The sequence below is a fragment of the Bufo bufo genome, chromosome 4, assembly GCF_905171765.1.
Source record: "Bufo bufo chromosome 4, aBufBuf1.1, whole genome shotgun sequence".
In the NCBI taxonomy this organism is placed as follows: domain Eukaryota; kingdom Metazoa; phylum Chordata; class Amphibia; order Anura; family Bufonidae; genus Bufo; species Bufo bufo.
In genome coordinates, this window is record NC_053392.1 from 423,027,451 (window position 1) to 423,047,769 (window position 20,319).

At 43.5% G+C, this 20,319-nt stretch overlaps 1 protein-coding gene across 1 annotated transcript in view; it reads right to left on the bottom strand.

Annotated features, from left to right (window-relative positions):
- Positions 1-20,319, bottom strand: part of NUP133 (nucleoporin 133) — a 301,419-nt gene that overhangs the window by 172,080 nt on the left and 109,020 nt on the right. The window contains exon 10 of the mRNA XM_040429313.1: positions 1,174-1,321. Within this exon, the coding sequence (XP_040285247.1) occupies positions 1,174-1,321 (148 nt within the window). The remainder of the gene's footprint in view (positions 1-1,173; positions 1,322-20,319) is intronic.

Genomic DNA, 20,319 nt, shown 5'->3' on the forward strand with positions numbered 1-20,319 from the left:
CTGTTAACCCTTGCTTTGTAACTGGAAAAAAAATTGTAAAATGCAAAATCTGCCAAAAAAGTGAAATTTTGAAATTATATCTATTTTCCATTAAATCTTGTGGAACACCTAAAGGGTTAAAGTTTGTAAAATCAGTTTTGAATACCTTGAGGGGTGTAGTTTCTTAGATGGGGTCACTTTTATGGAGTTTCTACTCTAGGGCTGCATCAGGGCGGCTTCAAATGGGACATGGTGTCCAAAAATCCAGTCCAGCAAAATCTGCCTTCCAAAAACCATACGGCGCACCTTTCCCTCTACGCCCTACTGTGTGCCCGTACAGTAGTTTACGGCCACATATGGGGTGTTTCTGCAAACTACAGAATCGAGGCAATAAATATAGCATTTTGTTTGGCTGTTAACCCTTGCTTTGTTACTGGAAAAAATGTATTAAAATGGAAAATTTGCCAAAAAATCTAAATTCTGAAATTTTATCACCATTTGCCATTAACTCTTGTGGAACACCTAAAGGGTTAACGACGTTTGTAAAATCAGTTTTGAATACCTTGAGGGGTGTAGTTTCTAGAATGGTGTCATTTTTGGCTGGTTTCTATTACGCAAGCCTTACAAAGTGAATTCAGACCTGAACTGGTCCCTAAAAAGTGGGTTTGTGAAAATTTCAGAAAAATTTCAAGATTTGCTTCTAAGCCTTGTAACATCCCCCAAAAATAAAATATCATTCCCAAATTGATCCAAACATGAAGTAGACATATGGGGAATGTAAAGTAATAACTATTTTTGTAGGTATTACTATGTATTATAGAAGTAGAGAAATTGAAACTTGGAAATTTGCAATTTTTTAAAATATTTGGGTAAATTTGGTATTTTTTTTATAAATAAAAAAAAGAATTTTTTTAAACTTAATTTTACCAGTGTCATGAAGTACAATATGTGACGAAAAAAACTATCTCAGAATGGCCTGGATAAGTCAAAGTGTTTAAAAGTCATCACCACTTAAAGTGACACTGGTCAGATTTGCAAAAAAATGGCCTGGTCCTTAAGGTGAAATAAGGCTGTGTCCCAAAGGGGTTAAAGCAAAATAGGATGACATTTTTGTGGCTTAGGAAGCAATTACTAGTTTTCCACAGTTATGATCTTAATACTGTAATATAGAGCAGTAAGTCCATGCTTACTTACCTTGAGCTTCAAATGAGATTCTCTCCTGAGGGATAGTGACTCGCCTTGTTCCTGTAGAGCAGGCAAAAACCATATCCTTTGTATATATGCAAGCGACATGGCTAGTAAAGTTTGGGATCACAAGATGGGCAAGCAGCATATCTTCGGACTGCAGTATTAAGAAAAAAAAAAATTTGGTGTCGATTAAATCTAGTTATGTACACTGATATAAATCCAATACTGCACAAAATCCAGTTGTACCCAGAATGCAACTCCTGACTAAACAGGGAGCAATGTAACTATGAATGCGATAAGCTCTCCTTTGAAGTGACTGCAAGCCAGAATTTTATCATTAACCCCTTATAGACGATAACGTCATCACAGGTCCTTCAGTTCTTGCAATGTAGCAGATTTAGAGCAAGTCCTGGTCGGTAGTCATTGCTGTTGTGTCTGAAGCACTCCTCTCGGTTATCAGCTATCACCAGAGCGCCACAGCCCCCTCTTCCCCAGTGACCAGGTTACCCTGTTTCCATGACAGGAGAGTGAAGAAAAAAAAAAACTCCCCAAAATAACTTCAATCACAAACACCAGTTTTTCTTCCTCCGAATGCCGACACACTTGCTGAAAACTATCCTATTGTAGTCAAGCGGCTCAGGTGTGGAAAGGCATTATCCGGCTATACCAGATACAATGAATTCCAGCAGGCTGAAACTACCCTTGAACCCCCATGTGTCGGGCCCCTCACACGGAATATACTGTGCCACTCCTGGTCCCCGCACAGCCGCTACTGCTTCTCCCTGTACACGGATGAAAACATCCGGTGTCAGGGGGAGCAGCCAATGGCAGGCAGGGACGGGGACGAGCCTCCCTAGTGCCACCCACCCCCCGCGACACCGGATGTTTTCATCCGTGTACAGGGAGAAGCAGCAGCGGCGGCTCGGGAACCAGGAGTGGCGCAGGGAGAGGGGTAAGTATATTCCGTGTGAGGGGCCCGGCACCTGGGGGGGCTATTTAGGACATTGGATAACCCCTTTAAAGGGAACCTGTCACCGGGATTTTGGGTATAGAGCTGAGGACATGGGTTGCTAGATGGCCACTAGCACATCCGCAATACCCAGTCCCCATAGCTCTGTGTGCTTTTATTGTGTAAAAAACGATTTGATACATATGCGAATTAACCTGACATGAGTCAGAGCTTGAAAATATGACCCTTCTCTGGTCACACAAGTAGGATATGACTCTTATGTTAATTTGCATATGTATCAAATAGTTTTTGTTTGTTTTTTACAAAATAAAAGCACAGAGAGCTATGGGGACTGGGTATTGCGGATGTGCTAGCGGCCATCTAGCAACCCATGTCCTCAGCTCTATACACAAAATCCCAGTGACAGGTTCCCTTTAAGCACTAGTTTTCTGCACAGCAGAAACCATGTAAATTATTGAAAAGGGCTGTATAGCGTTAGCGTATTGATGGTTTCTTAGGTTCCTCAGGTTTCTGACTACTGGGACCCTTGCCAATCAGCTGCATGAAGAGACCGTGGGACTGCAAGCCATCTGACTTGTGGTGGTGCAGCGTATCATCATTGCACTGGCGCTAAAAATTAGACTCATACAGTGAAAAGGCTGCAGCACTCGTAACTGATTGCCGGAGTTGGACCCCCGCCAATCTGATACTGATGACCTACTATACTGAGGTTAGGTCATCAATATAACAACGCTGCACAACCCTTTAGTTGTAGCTGGCTAAGTTCTTTAACTGCGTTAGGCAACTTTCCCACTCTCGTTTGGTGCGGATCAGTCATGGATCTGCAAAGACGGATCCGTTCAGATAATACAACCGTCTGCATCCGTTTATATTATCTTTAACATAGCCAAGACGGGTCCGTCTTGAACACCATTGAAAGTCAATGGAGGACGGATCCGTTTTCTATTGTGCCAGTGAAAACGGATCCGTCCCTATTGACTTACATTGTGTGTCAGAAAAGATGCGTTTGACTCAGTTTCGTCAGACGGACACCAAAACGCTGCAAGCCTCGAACTGACGGAAAGCCAAAACGCCAGTGTGAAAGTAGCCTTATGAAGGCATGTTACTACATCCCAACTGCGCTGTGTGGCTGCACCCCAAGAGTATGGTTCCATGCACTGGTTTTCAGATCAACAAACTATTTGAATACAACATGCAGGATGTTTGCGTGGTTTTCAGACGAAATCAGTTACCAATACATAACACAGGTCCATACCCTAAATCACTCCTGGATTCTGGGTGGCTTCCATGCAACATCATTGGATCAAAATCACTACATCTGGGGTGGCGGAGCTAACTGCCGTCTAGAACGGACGTGCTTCGGCTCAGCTCCAGCTGCTTCTATCTGTTTAGCCCTCATCCAGTGACATCCGTGGCCCCGCCACTGTCCTTGGGACACGTTGTAGGGCTACCCATCTTTGTTTCTGAGCCACACAACGGACTTGGGCCTACAGCAGGGGGAAAGCCTAGGCCTTGAACTCCCTTATCTGGCAGTATAGGGGAGATCGCACAGCACACTGCAGCTTTTCATAACTGCGTGGCTTGCACTGCCCTGATGGAGCAGAGAAAGGATAGACTTGTAGTGGTGGCGTGGTCGTCCTGCACACTCAGCTGGGCTGCCATCTTGGACAGTGCCTGAAACGAGAGAGAGGGGCTTGTGGTGTGGCGCTTGGATTTGTGCTGCAGAGATCCTCTGGTACTGCTGCTGACCCAGATATCAGAGACTTGTATATTGCTGGGGCCTGTTGTCCTGTCCCCCACTGATTCTTGTCAGCGCTTCCCACTGACCTGGTTCTCCCCACTGCCTATGGGTGTCTTACCATCAGCGGGGGGAGGGGGGCTGCCTGGGTGAAATTCTGGGTATGTCCGGGTTCAGCTCTGAACCAGGACAACTCCTTTAACTTTTATTAGCTCTTTCTGGGAGGAAGATGGGAAAAACAGCAATTATGCCACAAAAATTTTACGGTGTTTTTTTTTCAGTATAAATAACATATCTTTATTCTCTGGGTCAGTACGATTACAGTGATACCAAATACATTTTTTTTTTTTTACATTTTACAACGTTTTTTGCAATAAAACACCTTTTTTTAAAAAAAAGGAAAAACATGTTTTTGCATCGCGCTTCCCAAGACCCATACCTTTTTTATTTTTATGGAGTTGTATGAGGGCTTTATTTTTGCGGGATGACTTGTACTTTTCATCGGTATCATTTTGGAGTAAATTACGCTTTTTTTTATCGCTTGTTATAAAAAAAAATTCGGTAGCAACTATGACAATAATAGCAATTCTTTTTTTTTTACGGCGTTCACTGTAGGGGATAATTCACGTGATATTTGATGCCCAAGAAAGTGAAGAGCAGCGGGCGCTCGGACAGAAAGGAGAGAGGTCAAAATGGTGCCGCAGCGGGGGGGGTCTGCGAGAAGCAGCTTGAGGGAGTGAGTCGAAGCACAGCAGCGCGCCTTAGTAGATTCGCCAGAGAGTTGGAGAAGTTAAGAGACTGGTCACAAAGTAAAGCAGCTGAGACCGAGTCCTCCACTGAACATGAAGATCGTTCCTCAGATGAGGAGGGAGAAGCTAAAAAAAGTGCACCAGTTCCCTGCGCAAGAGGGGCAGACACAGGGGAAAGCTGACTCTTCTAACCCCAGTGAACAAGAGACGACTCTTAAAGATATTATGAAGGCAGTAGCTAGCTGCAACACAACTCTTAAAGCCCTTCATCTTCAGGTGGGCAGTCTGAGGGAAGACATTTCCCTAAATAAGAAATGATATGCACAAAATTACTGAGAGAACCTCAAAAGTGGAAAAAAAAAGAGTGTCAGCAATAGAGGATGAAGTGCGGCCTCTCAAAATGGCAGCTAAATCAACTGCGAAAGATATGGCTGCCCTATTTGCCAAGGCGGACGATTTAGAAAACAGATCTCTCCGTAACAATATAAAAATTGTGGGGGTACCCGAAAAAACTGCCACAGATTACATAGAAAAGCGGATACATCAAAAATTTCAGTACAAAGGACTGTGCCCGTTATACGTTGTGGAAAGATCCCATCGGGTGCCCACAAGACCTCTACCTCCTGGTAGAACACCGAGACCCATCATTGCTAAAATACTGCACTTTAAAGATAGAGATACCATAATAAGACATTCTCGGTAGCATGCTGATCTGGCCATAAATGGAGTAAGGATTTCCATATTTCCAGATTACTCTGCTGAAGTCCAGAAGAGACGGATGAGTTTTCTGGATGTTAAAACGAGACTTAGAAACTTGCAGGTCCAATACTCTATGTTGTTTCCGGCCAAGCTGAGAGTGGTGGCCATGGGATCTGCCAGATTCTTTGAGGATCCAGAAGAGGCAGCAAACTGGCTGGAGTGTCATGAAAGTCAGCTGAAAGAACAGAACAAGGTCATCTGAGCAGTAGAGACTGGAGAGGAAGCACTTATGTCGTTCGGCAGGAAGCCCTGAAGAGGCCGCAAGTTAATACATTTTTCTACTGTTAGGAATTTTCCTTCAGAATTTAAGGCACGTAAAGTACAGGAGGACGTCTCAAGAAGAATTAGGTCCACGTTTGGGACTTTTTGATCTTTAAGTATGTTTTCAGTTCTTATGAAGCAGGAGTGGGAGCTGAACGCAGTTAGTGAAGCTCGCATATAATAGGAACCGCAGAGCTGAGTATGCTAGTTAAAATGGTGGGCAGTTTTGCCTGGATGTGCCCTTAGAGAGGGATGTTTAGTTGCTACGCGTTCAGGTTCAGAAACTATATTTTCAGGGTGGGAATTGGGAAGGGGGTGCGGTAGGGGGGTTCACTCCGGCAGGATTACAGGGGAGACCTTTTTTGTGGGGTTAGCGCAATTCTGGCCCGTAAAGATGAGGGGACAAGAAGATGTTTCAATTAAAGAGTATGACACATACGACTAAGCTCTTTAGTTGGAATGTGAGGGGTATGGCTGAAGTCAGGAAGCGACATAGCATTTTCACTTACCTATCAAGATTTCAGCCAGCTATATTTTGTTTGCAGGAGACGCATTTAACTAAGAATACAATACACTGGCTAAGCAAGTTGTGGGTGGGTTATGCGGATCATGCTGTATTCTCTTCACATTCCAGAGGAGAAAGTATACTAATGCATAAAGATATTAGGTTTGAATGTAATAAGGAATTCTTGGATGAGGAAGGAAGGTTTATATGTATACTATGTAAAATTCAGGGTATTCAATTGATACTGGTGGCAATATATATTCCCCCGCCATTTGCATCGACACCTTTGAGAACGATATTCACCTTTTTGGCAGATTACCCAGGGTTACCATGGGTTCTAATTGGAGACCATAATTGCACACCAGATGATCAGTTGTATAGATGTAGAGTGGAGGGTCGGGGGGCTCTCCGGAAAGCTCGGCGTTACCTAATATCATGAAAGAAGTAGGATTGTTTGACATATGGCGAGTGCGTAACCCTACAGAACGTAAATACTCTTGTTGCTCTTCGACATATCAAACCCTGTCTCGAATAGATCTGGCGTTAGTGAAGGATGTCATGTTGCCGTTTGTCCGCTCCTCTGATTACATGCCTAGAGCATTATCGGATCACTCCTTAATGAAGGTGGAGATGGGGTTTGGGGGGGGCCAGACCGGGGCCGAAATTGTGGAAGTGTAATACAATGTGGCTCCAAATTTTGGGTGACCTGTCAGGTATAACGGAATCCAATAAGGAATATTTTAGGTTTAATACAGGTACGGCGTCTCCACATGCCGTTTGGGAGGCGATGAAAGCACACGAGGGGTTCATTGAGTAAAGCTATAAGTCTACAGTCGTGGCCAAAAGTTTTGCGAATTAGATAAATATTGGAAAAGTTGCTGCTTAAATTTTTATAATAGCAATTTGCATATACTCCAGAATGTTATGAAGAGTGATCAGATGAATTGCATAGTCCTTTCTTTGCCATGAAAATTAACTTAATCCCAAAAAAAAAACTTTCCACTGCATTTCATTGCTGTCATTAAAGGACCTGCTGAGATCATTTCAGTAATCGTCTTGTTAACTCAGGTGAGAATGTTGACGAGCACAAGGCTGGAGATCATTATGTCAGGCTGATTGGGTTAAAATGGCAGACTTGACATGTTAAAAGGAGGGTGATGCTTGAAATCATTGTTCTTCCATTGATAACCATGGTGACCTGCAAAGAAACGCGTGCGCCCATCATTGCGTTGCATAAAAATTGCTTCACAGGCAAGGATATTGTGGCTACTAAGATTGCACCTCAATCAACAATTTATAGGATCATCAAGAACTTCAAGGAAAGAGTTTCAATTCTTGTTAAGAAGGCTTCAGGGCGTCCAAGAAAGTCCAGCAAGCGCCAATTTAGTCTCCTAAAGAGGATTCAGCTGCGGGATCGGAGTGCCAACAGTGCAGAGCTTGCTCAGGAATGGCAGCAGGCAGGTGTGAGCGCATCTGCACGCACAGTGAGGCGAAGACTTTTGGAAGATGGCCTGGTGTCAAGAAGGGCAGCAAAGAAGCCACTTCTCTCCAAAAAATACATCAGGGACAGATTGATCTTCTGCAGATAGTTTGGTGAATGGACTGCTGAGGACTGGGGCAAAGTCATATTCTCCGATGAAGCCTCTTTCTGATTGTTTGGGGCATCTGGAAAAAGGCTTGTCCAGAGAAGAAAAGGTGAGCGCTACCTTCAGTCCTGTGTCATGCCAACAGTAAAGCATCCTGAGACCATTCATGTGTGGGGTTGCTTCTCATCCAAGGGAGTGGGCTCACTCACAATTTTGCCCAAAAACACAGCCATGAATAAAGAATGGTACCAAAACACCCTCCAACAGCAACTTCTTCCAACAATCCAACAACAGTTTGGTGAAGAACAATGCATTTTCCAGCACGATGGAGCACCGTGCCATAAGGCAAAAGTGATAACTAAGTGGCTCGGGGACCAAAACGTTGACATTTTGGGTCCATGGCCTGGAAACTCCCCAGATCTTAATCCCATTGAGAACTTGTGGTCAATCCTCAAGAGGCGGGTGGACAAACAAAAACCCACTAATTCTGACAAACTCCAAGAAGTGATTATGAAAGAATGGGTTGCTATCAGTCAGGAATTGGCCCAGAAGTTGATTGAGAGCATGCTCAGTAGAATTGCAGAGGTCCTGAAAAAGAAGGGCCAACACTGCAAATACTGACTCTTTGCATAAATGTCATGTAGTTGTCGATAAACGCCTTTGAAACATATGAAGTGCGTGTAATTATATTTCACTACATCACAGAAACAACTGAAACAAAGATCTAAAAGCAGTTTAGCAGCAAACTTTGTGAAAACTAATATTTGTGTCATTCTCAAAACTTTTGGCCACGACTGTACATAAAAACAGGTCTAAGGAAACGGCTGTCAGGGTCCATAAGGCAGTAGTGGAGGCGGAGAGGAATTATGGGGTAGAGCATTCCCTGACTACTAGTAGAGTATTGAGAGTGGCACAAGAACAATTGAGATGTCATCTTCTACAGGTAGCAGACAGGAAGAGTTTATTTTATAAACAAAAAATGTTTGCAGAAGGAGAAAAAGTGGGACACATGTTATTGGTGGTCTCGAGGGCCCAGCAAGGGACAACTTATATAACTGAATTGATGGACACTCAGGGGAGAATATGTACTGACACCGGGGATATACTTGAGGCATTCTATTCTTCTCTATATTCCACTAGGACCTCTAGTTCGGAGGAAGAGATATTTCAATTCCTCGAGGAAGCAGGTTTGTCATCTTTATCGGAGGGAGATAGGAAGAGTTTAGAGGAACCCTTGGTTCTAGAGGAATTGGAAGAGGCCCTGAAAGACATGGCACATTTGCCCCAGGTTCGGACTGTCTTCCAATGGAAGTATATAAGCACTACCAAGGAGTGTTATTACCGGAATTATTGAAAGTTTTCAACTACTCGTTAGAGGTGGATTCCCTACCGGCGTCAATGCAGGAGACTCTTATAGTGGTAATACCTAAGGAAGGAAAGGATAAGAGGATGCCTGACTCATATAGACCTATATCCCTTCTAACGGCTGGCGTTAAACTACTGGCAAAGGTCTTGGCAAAACGTTTGGCTAGGGTGATTCTCAGTGTAGTCCATTCTGACCAAACAGGTTTTATGCCTCAGAAGTCCACGGCAATTAACATTCGTAGACTTTATACTAGTCTGCAAATTCCGGCGGATAACAGTGGGGATAGAGCTATTCTGTCGCTTGATGTTGCCAAGGCCTTTGACAGTGTAGAGTGGGGATCTCTGTGGTACGCTAAAATGCATGGCTAAAATGCAGTGGGTGCAGGTTTTATACTCCAACCCGAAGGCAAGAATAAGGGCTAATGGGGGAGTGTCCAATTACATTCAATTGCTAGAGGAACTAGGCAGGGCTACCCACTTTCGCCGCTGTTATTTGCGATAGCCATAGAACCGTTAGCAGCAGCGGTGTGTAAATCGCCAAATATAAAGGGTTTTCAATATGGTTGATTACATAATAAAATTGCGCTGTATGCGGATTATACTCTTATTTATTGGGGGATACGATGGCCTCCTTAGGCTATTTTCACTTGCGGCAGTGTGATCCGGCGGGCAGTTCCGTCGCCGGAAAAGCCTTCCGGATCCGCCGATCTGCATGTGACTGAAAGCATTTGAGAGACGCATCCAGATGCGGATCCGTCTCACAAATGCATTTCAAGAACGGATCAGTCTCTCCGCTTGTCATGCGGACAGACGCATCCGTCTTGTATCTTTTTTTCACATTTTTACCGGTGTGTACATGCGCAGACCAGAAGGACGCATCCGGCATTCCGGTATTTTGACACTTATACATTCCTATGGGGAAAAAATGACGGATCCGGCATTCTGGCAAGTCTTCAGTTTTTTTTCCCCGTTGATAAAACCGTAACATGCTACGGTTTCATCTTTTGCCTGATCAGTCAAAATGACTGAACTGAAGACATCCTGATGCATCCTGAACGGATTGCTCTCCATTCAGAATGCATGGGGATATGCCTAAACAGTTCTTTTCTGGTATAGAGCCCCTGTGACGGAACTCTATGCCGGAAAAGAAAAACGCTAGTGTGAAAGTGCCCTTAGCAGCCACTATGTCACTTCTAGACAAGTTTGGTGGTCTTTCGGGACTCACTACAATTTGGCAGAAGTCGGCGCTGATGCCCATTGATGGTCAGGAGGTGTCTGCCATGGTCCGTACTAATAATATTCCACAGGTGGGGAAAATTAAATATCTAGGAATTCATATTTCGCCCAGGAGTACAGAATTTGAGGAACTTAACCTGTCTCCTCTGCTGTCGAGATTCAGATTGAAGCTCAAGGCATGGTGCAAACTATTTCTTTCTGTAGTGAGCAGAGTCATCCTCATTAAGATGATAATGATGCCGCAGTTGTTGTACATACCGCACAGTGCCCCGGTCTGGTTGCCTGTGGACCGGTTTCATAAAATGTATGCGATATTTAGAGATTTAATATGGAGAGGAGGTCAACCCGGAATCAAATTGGAGACATTGCAGCCTCCTAAAACAAAGGGGGGATTGGCGGTACCAAACCCATGGATTTATTATCTTGCAGCACAGTGTCAGCATCTTAAGGGGTGGTTGGATTATAGGTTGGCGGATATGTCTAGCCAGATTTTACTACACCAAATAGGTAAGAGGGACTTAATGTGGTTTTTGGAGGGGGTGGGGTTACAAAACTTGGAGCTTAATTCACCTTTGATAGGGCTTATTTCCAAAGTATGGGACAAGATTAAAAAGTTGAGGGGAATTGGGGGAGTTAGTGAGGTTTGGAATAATATACGGCTCCCTAAATTTATTCCTTTGTCAGCTACTCAGAATTGGGAGAATAAAGGGATCCTTAGAATAAGAAATCTATTAGATAACGGTATATTTAGATCCTTTACGGATTTGCAGGAAAGATACCAGATCCAGTGTACAGGCTTCTACCAATACCTCCAAATTCATCATGCGTATGACACTATGATTAAAAAGGTACCAACATCTCTAAACTAGACGAAGCCCAAAAATTGATTCTCTCAGAGGGGGGCAAATCCGTTGGCCCGGATGAAAAGGTGGGAAAACGATGTGGGAGGACATTTTGGAGGCGATTCCGCTGTCCTCACTGAGCGAACAGGGAAAGTTGTCTCAACTTTTTATTATACACAGGGTGTATAAAACACCAATATTTCTGAAGAGGATTGGAGTCAGAACTGGCGCAAAATGCCCAAGGTGTTCTTTTGACGCAGTGGATTTGTTTCATATGCTGTGGAAATGTCCGGTTATAGATGGATACTGGGAAGGTATTTTGGAGAAAATACAAAACAAAATGTCAGTAAGAATAGATAGGGACTCCAAAATATGTATATTAGGGTATGTATCTGAGCTAGGTACAGACGTATGCAGGAAAGTGGCAGTGGGTAGACTGTTGTCCGTGGCTAGGAAAATGCTAGCCTTGCACTGGATACAAGAGGGTCCTCCGACATTGGGGGAGTTTAGGAACAATGCCCATTATATGTTGATAAAGGAAAAAGCTATTTTTCTTAAAAGAGGTTGCCCTCAAAAGTTTGACAAATTATGGGGCGAGTGGGTGTCAAATAGTGTGATTATGATGTAAAGCGCAAGGGGGTGACTAGTCGCTGGAGTGAATAGGGGTTGAGGGGTGGGGATAGTGGGTGGGAGGGTAATTGAGTTTATAGTAATCTATACATGTCCTTTTATTAAAAGATTGTAACAATGTATTGTAGTACGAGTCATGCTGATTTGTCTTGAAGCATGTCACGATTTATTTGCATATGTTACATATGGCATGTATTTGTCAAATAATATGTGATATCTTTGTCAAATAAATAAAAAAGATTTGATAAAAAAAAAACCACCATCTTTATTGCAATAACGGGTCTCTCACCTCTGCTCTTCTCAAAAAACAAAATGAGAAATCATACAGACTATTAGGAACACCTTAGGCGCTAGGTATACCAAAACGCAGGAGACTCCTTTTATACCTCCCTCTATAACCTCGAGTGCCCTGTGGGCCCACAGTCACCATCCAGAGCATCTGCTAAGATTAAAATTCCATCATACTTCCCGCTCTAGCTGAAGCAGCAAAAAACACCTTGACTGCCCCTTTTTCTTTACTGGAACGCTCTACTGTATTGGCTTCCATCCTTAACAGGAAGAACCAGGCCCTGACTGTTTTCCAATCCTTCATTGTAAAACATTTAAAGATCTTCTGCTCTCTAAATTCCTAATGATGTGTAATGCTCTTCTGGGAGGGAATCTTAGCCCTGCCAATCTCTAGAAACCTTTTATTACCATCATTCAGTAAGTATCGAAAATCGGGCTGACAGAATCCATTTAAATTTCATTTTAAGGCCTGTGAATGCAGATGCAAGGGAGTAAGGGCTCTTTCACACGAGCGGATCCAACCCCCGTTCCAGACAGCAGAGACATGGAGCATTAACATGATTGATAATGCTCCGTGCCTCGCTGTGACCTTTTTACTACAAAATCAGTGACAACTTTATCTCACTGTGATTTTGTAGCAAAAAGATCACAGAGCCACAGGGAATTATTAATCATGTTAATGCTCCATGTCTCTGCTGTCTGGAACGGGGCTTGGATCTCTTTCACACAACAGATTACCCGCATGGCATCTGCTCATGTGAAAGAGCCCTAAGGGTTTTTGTCTACATATTTTCCCAAGTTCATTTTGGGATTCTGACTTGCTGTGGACCTGCGAACTGGCCGCTCCAAGGTCTAGGGTGAGAGCAGATGAACAACACGTACACAGTGACAATTAAGGAGCGCATGTGCTGGCTACGTTCCACTAGGGAATGGACCTTTTTGTAAATTGGTATAAAGCTGTAATCTTTCAGGAAAGAAGTCAGAAGCTCAGCCTACAGGGGACGCCTCGTGTAGGAACCTAATCAGTGTTTTCCTGACCGAGAATGTTACCGCTTTCGCTGATGTCACTGTCAGGTGATGTTAACTCAATCGGTGATGTATGTACCTTCATTCTGGACGTAGTTCCCACTGAGGAAGGAGACTGAGATCTCCGAAACGCGTATGGTGAGAGAGGACCCCCCAGCCAGACGCCATACATCAGCCGGATATCTATTTCTGTTTTTATATTTTTAAAGAGCGCTCTTTTTTATGCGGTCCTTGATATTAACCGCAATCTTACAAACCCAGCTAACATTTGGACTCTGCAGCTACTTCCAAACACGAGGAGACGCCGGCACACACAAGCACTGTGTCCGTGACCTCTGCAAGCACGTGGGACGCCGCGGCTACAGACACCGACACGATCAGCCTGTTGTACATAACAGCGTGAGGTTCATCAGCAGGTCGTCTCAAGTATAGCGATGCCCATATTGTAAATCTGAGGCATACATCCATCGTAAAGAGGGAAAAATACCTCCTGTGACTTTACCAGATAAACTTCCTTACCAACTTGAAACATCTAATCGTGAGTAACCTAGATCGATTACTATATTAATCTAGTCTGCTATAAGACTTTTTTTCTATACATTACCTCACATATTGCTACTACTGCAGGGCTCGACAAATCCCAGGCGCCAGGTCGCCATGGCGACCAGGAATTTAGTCCTGGCGCTTGGGTATTTGTCAGCCCGTTTTCAAAGGTGCCCGGGCGATGGGTGCGGAGCTGCCGTTCTGTCCGGAGGCAGCACCGTGTGAGTCAGCTCCGTCACAGCACACAATAGCAGAGACGCTGGCAGCAGGGAGGGGAGGGGCTCGGGAGGAGTGTAATCTGATCCTAGAGTGGAAGCTGCTTCTGCCAGCCCCTCCCCTCCCACCAACCAATCAGAGCTGAGGCAATGCAAGCACTAGCAGCTCTGAGTCACTGACACAAGTACAGGGAGTCTAAGGCCTCTTTCACACTTGCGTTGTCCGGATCCGGCGTGTACTCCACTTGCCGGAATTACACGCCGGATCCGGAAAAACGCAAGTGTACTGAAAGCATTTGAAGACGGAACCGTCTTCCAAATGCGTTCAGTGTTACTATGGCACCCAGGACGCTATTAAAGTCCTGGTTGCCATAGTAGGAGCGGGGAGCGGTATACTTACAGTCCGTGCGGCTCCCGGGGCGCTCCAGAGTGACGTCAGAGCGCCCCATGCGCATGGATGACGTGTCCAATGCGATCACATGATCCATGCGCTTGGGGCGCCCTGACGTCACTCTGGAGCGCCCCGGGAGCCGCACGGATGGTAAGTATGCTGCTCCCCGCTCCCCACTACACTTTACCATGGCTGCCAGGACTTTAGCGTCCCGGCAGCCATGGTAACCACTCTGAAAAAGCTAAATGTCGGCTCCGGCAATGCGCCGAAACGACGTTTAGCTTAAGGCCGGATCCGGATCAATGCCTTTCAATGGGCATTAATTCCGGATCCGGCCTTGCGGCAAGTGTTACGGATTTTTGGCCGGAGCAAAAAGCGCAGCATGCTGCGGTATTTTCTCCGGCCAAAAAACGTTCCGTTCCGGAACTGAAGACATCCTGATGCATCCTGAACGGATTTCTCTCCATTCAGAATGCATTAGGATAATCCTGATCAGGATTCTTCCGGCATAGAGCCCCGACGACGGAACTCTATGCCGGAAGACAAGAACGCAGGTGTGAAAGAGCCCTAAGTAAGAAAGAATCGAATGAGTCACAGGTTAAAAGAATCTGAAGATCCTACAGTTAGTGACTCATTCGATTCTTTGAGTTAAAAGAACAGTCAGTCAGACTCTAGAACAGTTTACACTGAGGCTCTCGGCTGATGCTTTGCAGCAGTGATAAGATTAAGGGACCTGAGCAGAGATAAGAGAAGTGACAGGACACAGTTTAGATTACAGTTTGAATTAACCCTTTAGGATCAAATTGGCTTCTCAAGGAGATCTATATGTTAAAGGCATCCCTTCTTCTGTCTCATTCAGTAGCTATAGAACTAAGGCTACTTTCACACTTGCGGCAGGATGAATCTGGCAGGCGGTTCACCCTGTCGGATTCGTCCTTCCGCTGTTTCGCCGGACCACCGCTCCGTCCCCATTGACTATAATGGGGGCAGAGCTCTGGCGCAGCACGGCAGTGCATGGTAAAAGTACTGCATGTCCAACTTTTTAGTCCGGCGGCCTCTCACCGCAAACTGCCATGCTGCGCCGGAGCTCCACCCCCGTCCCCATTATAGTCAATAGGGTCCGGGGACGGAGCGGCGGTATATGTAACATGGTATACAGCATTATTGGGGGGGCTCTATGGAGAAGTGGGGGGCACCTACTAGGGGCTTTATGACGCGGCTCCGCCTGGCTCCTAACTTTTTTAGCTGGCTCCTAGATTCCAAGGAAATTTGTCAAGCCCTGTACTACTGCAACATATTACTTCATCTGGAAAGCAACACGCCGTTACGTTGTTGCAACATTGGAAACATATAGCTATCTCTATCAAGAGTTGCAGTAGTCCTATTGTGGATTAACTATTTATTGGATACATTCCAACTTATGAGTGACCTGAATTTACTACATTATATTAAATAAGCCAACTAAAAGGACCGCTCCGTATATTGTATTATTGCTACCTACTATTGCAACGTATTACTCCACCTGAAAGTGATACATTGTTGCACAATTGGAAATATATTGCAGTTATCTCTACTAATAGATGTTGCGGTCCTGTTGTGGATAGACTATTTCGTTGGATGTACCTCAATTTTTGCTTCTTATCCTTACAGTTTATTACAGTTTTTTTTGATACGACTTCACTGTGGATGTTCTAGTACGGATGAATTATCTATTGGATGGATTATAGTTTATATTATATATTCTTTCACTAGTTTTTTCATTGCTGCACTATCTGTGGGATGAACTTTAATCAATTTTTTTGCACAATATTTAGTGTCTATGGATGCCAATGTTACGCATTAATAATATATATATAGAAGCAATTTTAGAGTTTTCATGTAACCTTGTAATAACTGCTGGATGAATTGTACCATATACAGATTGATACATATACCCTAAAAGGTACCGATCAAGTGTTCCACAAAGAACATCTGGGATATCCACTATAGGGATCCAATTGCATTTTTTTGGTCCCTGTCGTTGAATATCTGATATTTTCTGGATAACTATTTACCCACATTATATATCTACCTCATACATTGTATTTCTACCTCATATACTGACATCTACGTGTATAAATAAATCACCTAAGATTATAGGAACCTACGCACGTATGTGTTGGATGTAATTCTTCCTAATGAGGTGTACACAACCATTATATATTTTATATCGACTTTGAAGTAGTCTCTAATTTTAAGGTAAACCATACTAAGTCAGAGATTCTTAATATATCTGTCTCCTCCACCCATGTTAAGAGACTAAAACCACTCAGCCCTTTCTCTGGCCCTAACATTCTAAAGTGTTATGAGTTCAAACCCCTGCAGACCCGAACCAGCTTTACGCTCTGAATTTTGCCCCTTTGCTTAAATGTTTAAATGAGAAGATTTCATCCCTTCAATTGCCTTTTTATGTAATGGATAGGCAGGAAAAAAATGTGCTCAAAATATATTTTACCAAAAGTCTTATACACCCTGAAAACTGTACCAATTTATCACCCTAAAAATTTTATTTTTTTCAACAAATCAATAACCTTTTCACTACTTTCTTGTGGAGATGTAACTAGCCTACATTGGCATACACCTACCCAAGCAGATTAACAGAGAATATAATAGTGATTTTCCATCACAGATTATAAATAGCTCACTGTCTGTAAAGGAAGGTAAAAATAAAACAATTATATTAGTATTAAAATAAAGGCATCACCCTCCATAGTTACATTAAAGACAGGCATATGGGACCTGTATCCTGTAATATAGTTAAGTAATTAAAGGGAACCTGTCACCGGGATTTTGTGCATAGAGCTGAGGACATGGGTTGCTAGATGGCCGCTAGCACATCCGCAAAACCCAGTCCCCATAGCTCTGTGTGCTTTTATTGTGCAAAAAAAACGATTTGATACATATGCAAATGAACCTGAGATAAGTCCTGTCCCTGACTCATCTCACATACAGGACTCATAGGTTAATTTGCATATGTATCAAATCGGTTTTTTTACACAATAAAAGCACACAGAGCTATACGGACTGGGTATTGCGGATGTGCTAGCGGCCATCTAGCAACCCATGTCCTCAGCTCTATACACAAAATCCCGGTGACAGGTTCCCTTTAAACCTGGCTAATATTGTATCAGGATGCAGAGGTCTAAAGAGAGGTGCGCTCTATGGATCTTGCCGCATTCAAAATCAATCCAGACCTGAATGATTCAAAAGTCTGGAATGGATCAGACCCAGTCCCTAAATATAGAGTGTAGATTACCCTAGCAGTTTGCAGATATAAGATAAATAATCAGCTAGTCACTGCCTAGGGCAAAAGTACTGTATCCCAATGTACAATGTAACAGTATGGGTTTAAAGTATCAAATGCTGACTATCAAGGATCCATTCTCAGACATGAATACTTTAAGATACATTGGATACAAAGTCATTATCCCCCAGCAATCTGTAACAATGTGTAGTATCACAGGGTCTGGATGCCACATATGAGCTCACAGCAGTGCATACGAGAGACTGACCAAAAATAACCGTAAGATATAGTATCCTATCCTGCTCTACATGTTTTGCGTAATAAAAACAGGCTTCGTTCCGCTGTAGAACAAAATTCTATCGATATGTTCACCACCAGATTATTTCTTGTGCATGCGTCTCGTCACCCTCTCTTGTGCTCCCTGGTTGTAACCCGGGTATACCGGTGGAGGCTGGTCTTTTCTGGACTCTGTGGTGCTTTCAGCCACCACGTCGGAATTTCCTCCTCCTACATGTCCTGCTCTCCCTAAAAAAAAGCAGGTTTAGTAGATTCGTCAGTGGATTCTGACTCGCCTGTTGTGAATCCAAAATGGTCCTGGTCAAACCTCCTCCCTCTGCCCCTTCTCCTAGGGGGTCTAGTACGAGTTTGTTGGTTTTGCCAATTATATATCCGCCCAGACAGTGATCAGCTGGTCCCGACAGTGATCCATATACAGAACAGTCGATAGAGGTGCATGACATGAATGTTATTGGCCTATGGGTTTCTGCTGTGATACATTGTTGCCCGGATGTTCAGGCTATAATAAGTATGGGCATGGACCATAATCAAAATGGCTGATGAACGCAAGAACCTCTCTGCGCAGTCTCAGAAGTCCAGAAACGTCAGCATGAGGTTGATGACGCATATGCAATCCGGAGCATGCGCAATAGGAATCTCAACACGCCAAGGACGTCACTGCCGTCTAGCAGGATCGCGCTTCCACCATGTTAGTGAGTCTGCACACAGGTGGCTGGTTACTTAGCCTCAGCGAACAATAATTATTAGCACCTTGCACTTTTAACCTATTATGTACCGAAGCACATAAGCACTTGCACTTTTATATATAGTTTTATGATTATTGTATTGTTACACAATATTAGACGGATTGTGCATACATGTATGTTTATGAATTAATTGTAATAATGGATCTATGACATGGATATTTTTATTTTTTGTAATCATGACACAACAGATGGTTAAAATGTTATGTATTGTAATGATCATGTGACACTTTGTTAATGATGTGGGTGTATATATTTTGTTCACTGAGTCCCCCATGAGTGAATACATTTTCTTGGATTTTATTTTATCCTGCGTTGGAGTGCTGTTCTTTTTTGCATATTATATTTGGGTAAGCTTTAGCCCTTAGAGCGTGCACCGGTCATCTCATACCTACATCGGTGCTGCCTCCCATTTTGTCTTACCATATATAATATAATATACAGGGTGGGCCATTTATATGGATACACCTTAATAAAATGGGAATGGTTGGTGATATTAACTTCCTGTTTGTGGCACATTAGTATATGTGAGGGGGAAACTTTTCAAGATGGGTGGTGACCATGGCGGCCATTTTGAATCCAACTTTTGTTTTTTCAATAGGAAGAGGGTCATGTGACAAATCAAACTTATTGGGAATTTCACAAGAAAAACAATGGTGTGCTTGGTTTTAACGTAACTTTATTCTTTCATGAGTTATTTACAAGTTTCTGACCACTTATAAAATGTGTTCAATGTGCTGCCCATTGTGTTGGATTGTCAATGCAACCCTCTTCTCCCCTCTTCACACACTGATAGCAACACCGCAGGAGAAATGCTAGCACAGGCTTCCAGGATCCGTAGTTTCAGGTGCTGCACATCTCGTATCTTCACAGCATAGACAATTGCCTTCAGATGACCCCAAAGATAAAAGTCTAAGGGGGTCAGATCGGGAGACCTTGGGGGCCATTCAACTGGCCTACGACGACCAATCCACTTTCCAGGAAACTGTTCATTTAGGAAGGCTCGGACCTGACACCCATAATGTGGTGGTGCACCATCTTGCTGGAAAAACTCAGGGAACGTGCCAGCTTCAGTGCATAAAGAGGGAAACACATCATCATGTTGCAATTTTGCATATCCAGTGGCCCCCAAGGTCTCCCGATCTGACCCCCTTAGACTTTTATCTTTGGGGTCATCTGAAGGCAATTGTCTATGCTGTGAAGATACGAGATGTGCAGCACCTGAAACTACGGATCCTGGAAGCCTGTGCTAGCATTTCTCCTGCGGTGTTGCTATCAGTGTGTGAAGAGTGGGAGAAGAGGGTTGCATTGACAATCCAACACAATGGGCAGCACATTGAACACATTTTATAAGTGGTCAAAAACTTGTAAATAACTCATGAAAGAATAAAGTTACGTTAAAACCAAGCACACCATTGTTTTTCTTGTGAAATTCCCAATAAGTTTGATTTGTCACATGACCCTCTTCCTATTGAAAAAACTAAAGTTGGATTCAAAATGGCCGACTTCAAAATGGCCACCACCCATCTTGAAAAGTTTCTCCCCTCACATATACTAATGTGCCACAAACAGGAAGTTAATATCACCAACCATTCCCATTTTATTAAGGTGTATCCATATAAATGGCCCACCCTGTATATATATAAAATAAAATAAAGAATCGATTAAAAAAATCACTTGAAAACCTGCAGCACTTCTTCATTTCCATCACAGGAGCCATGCATA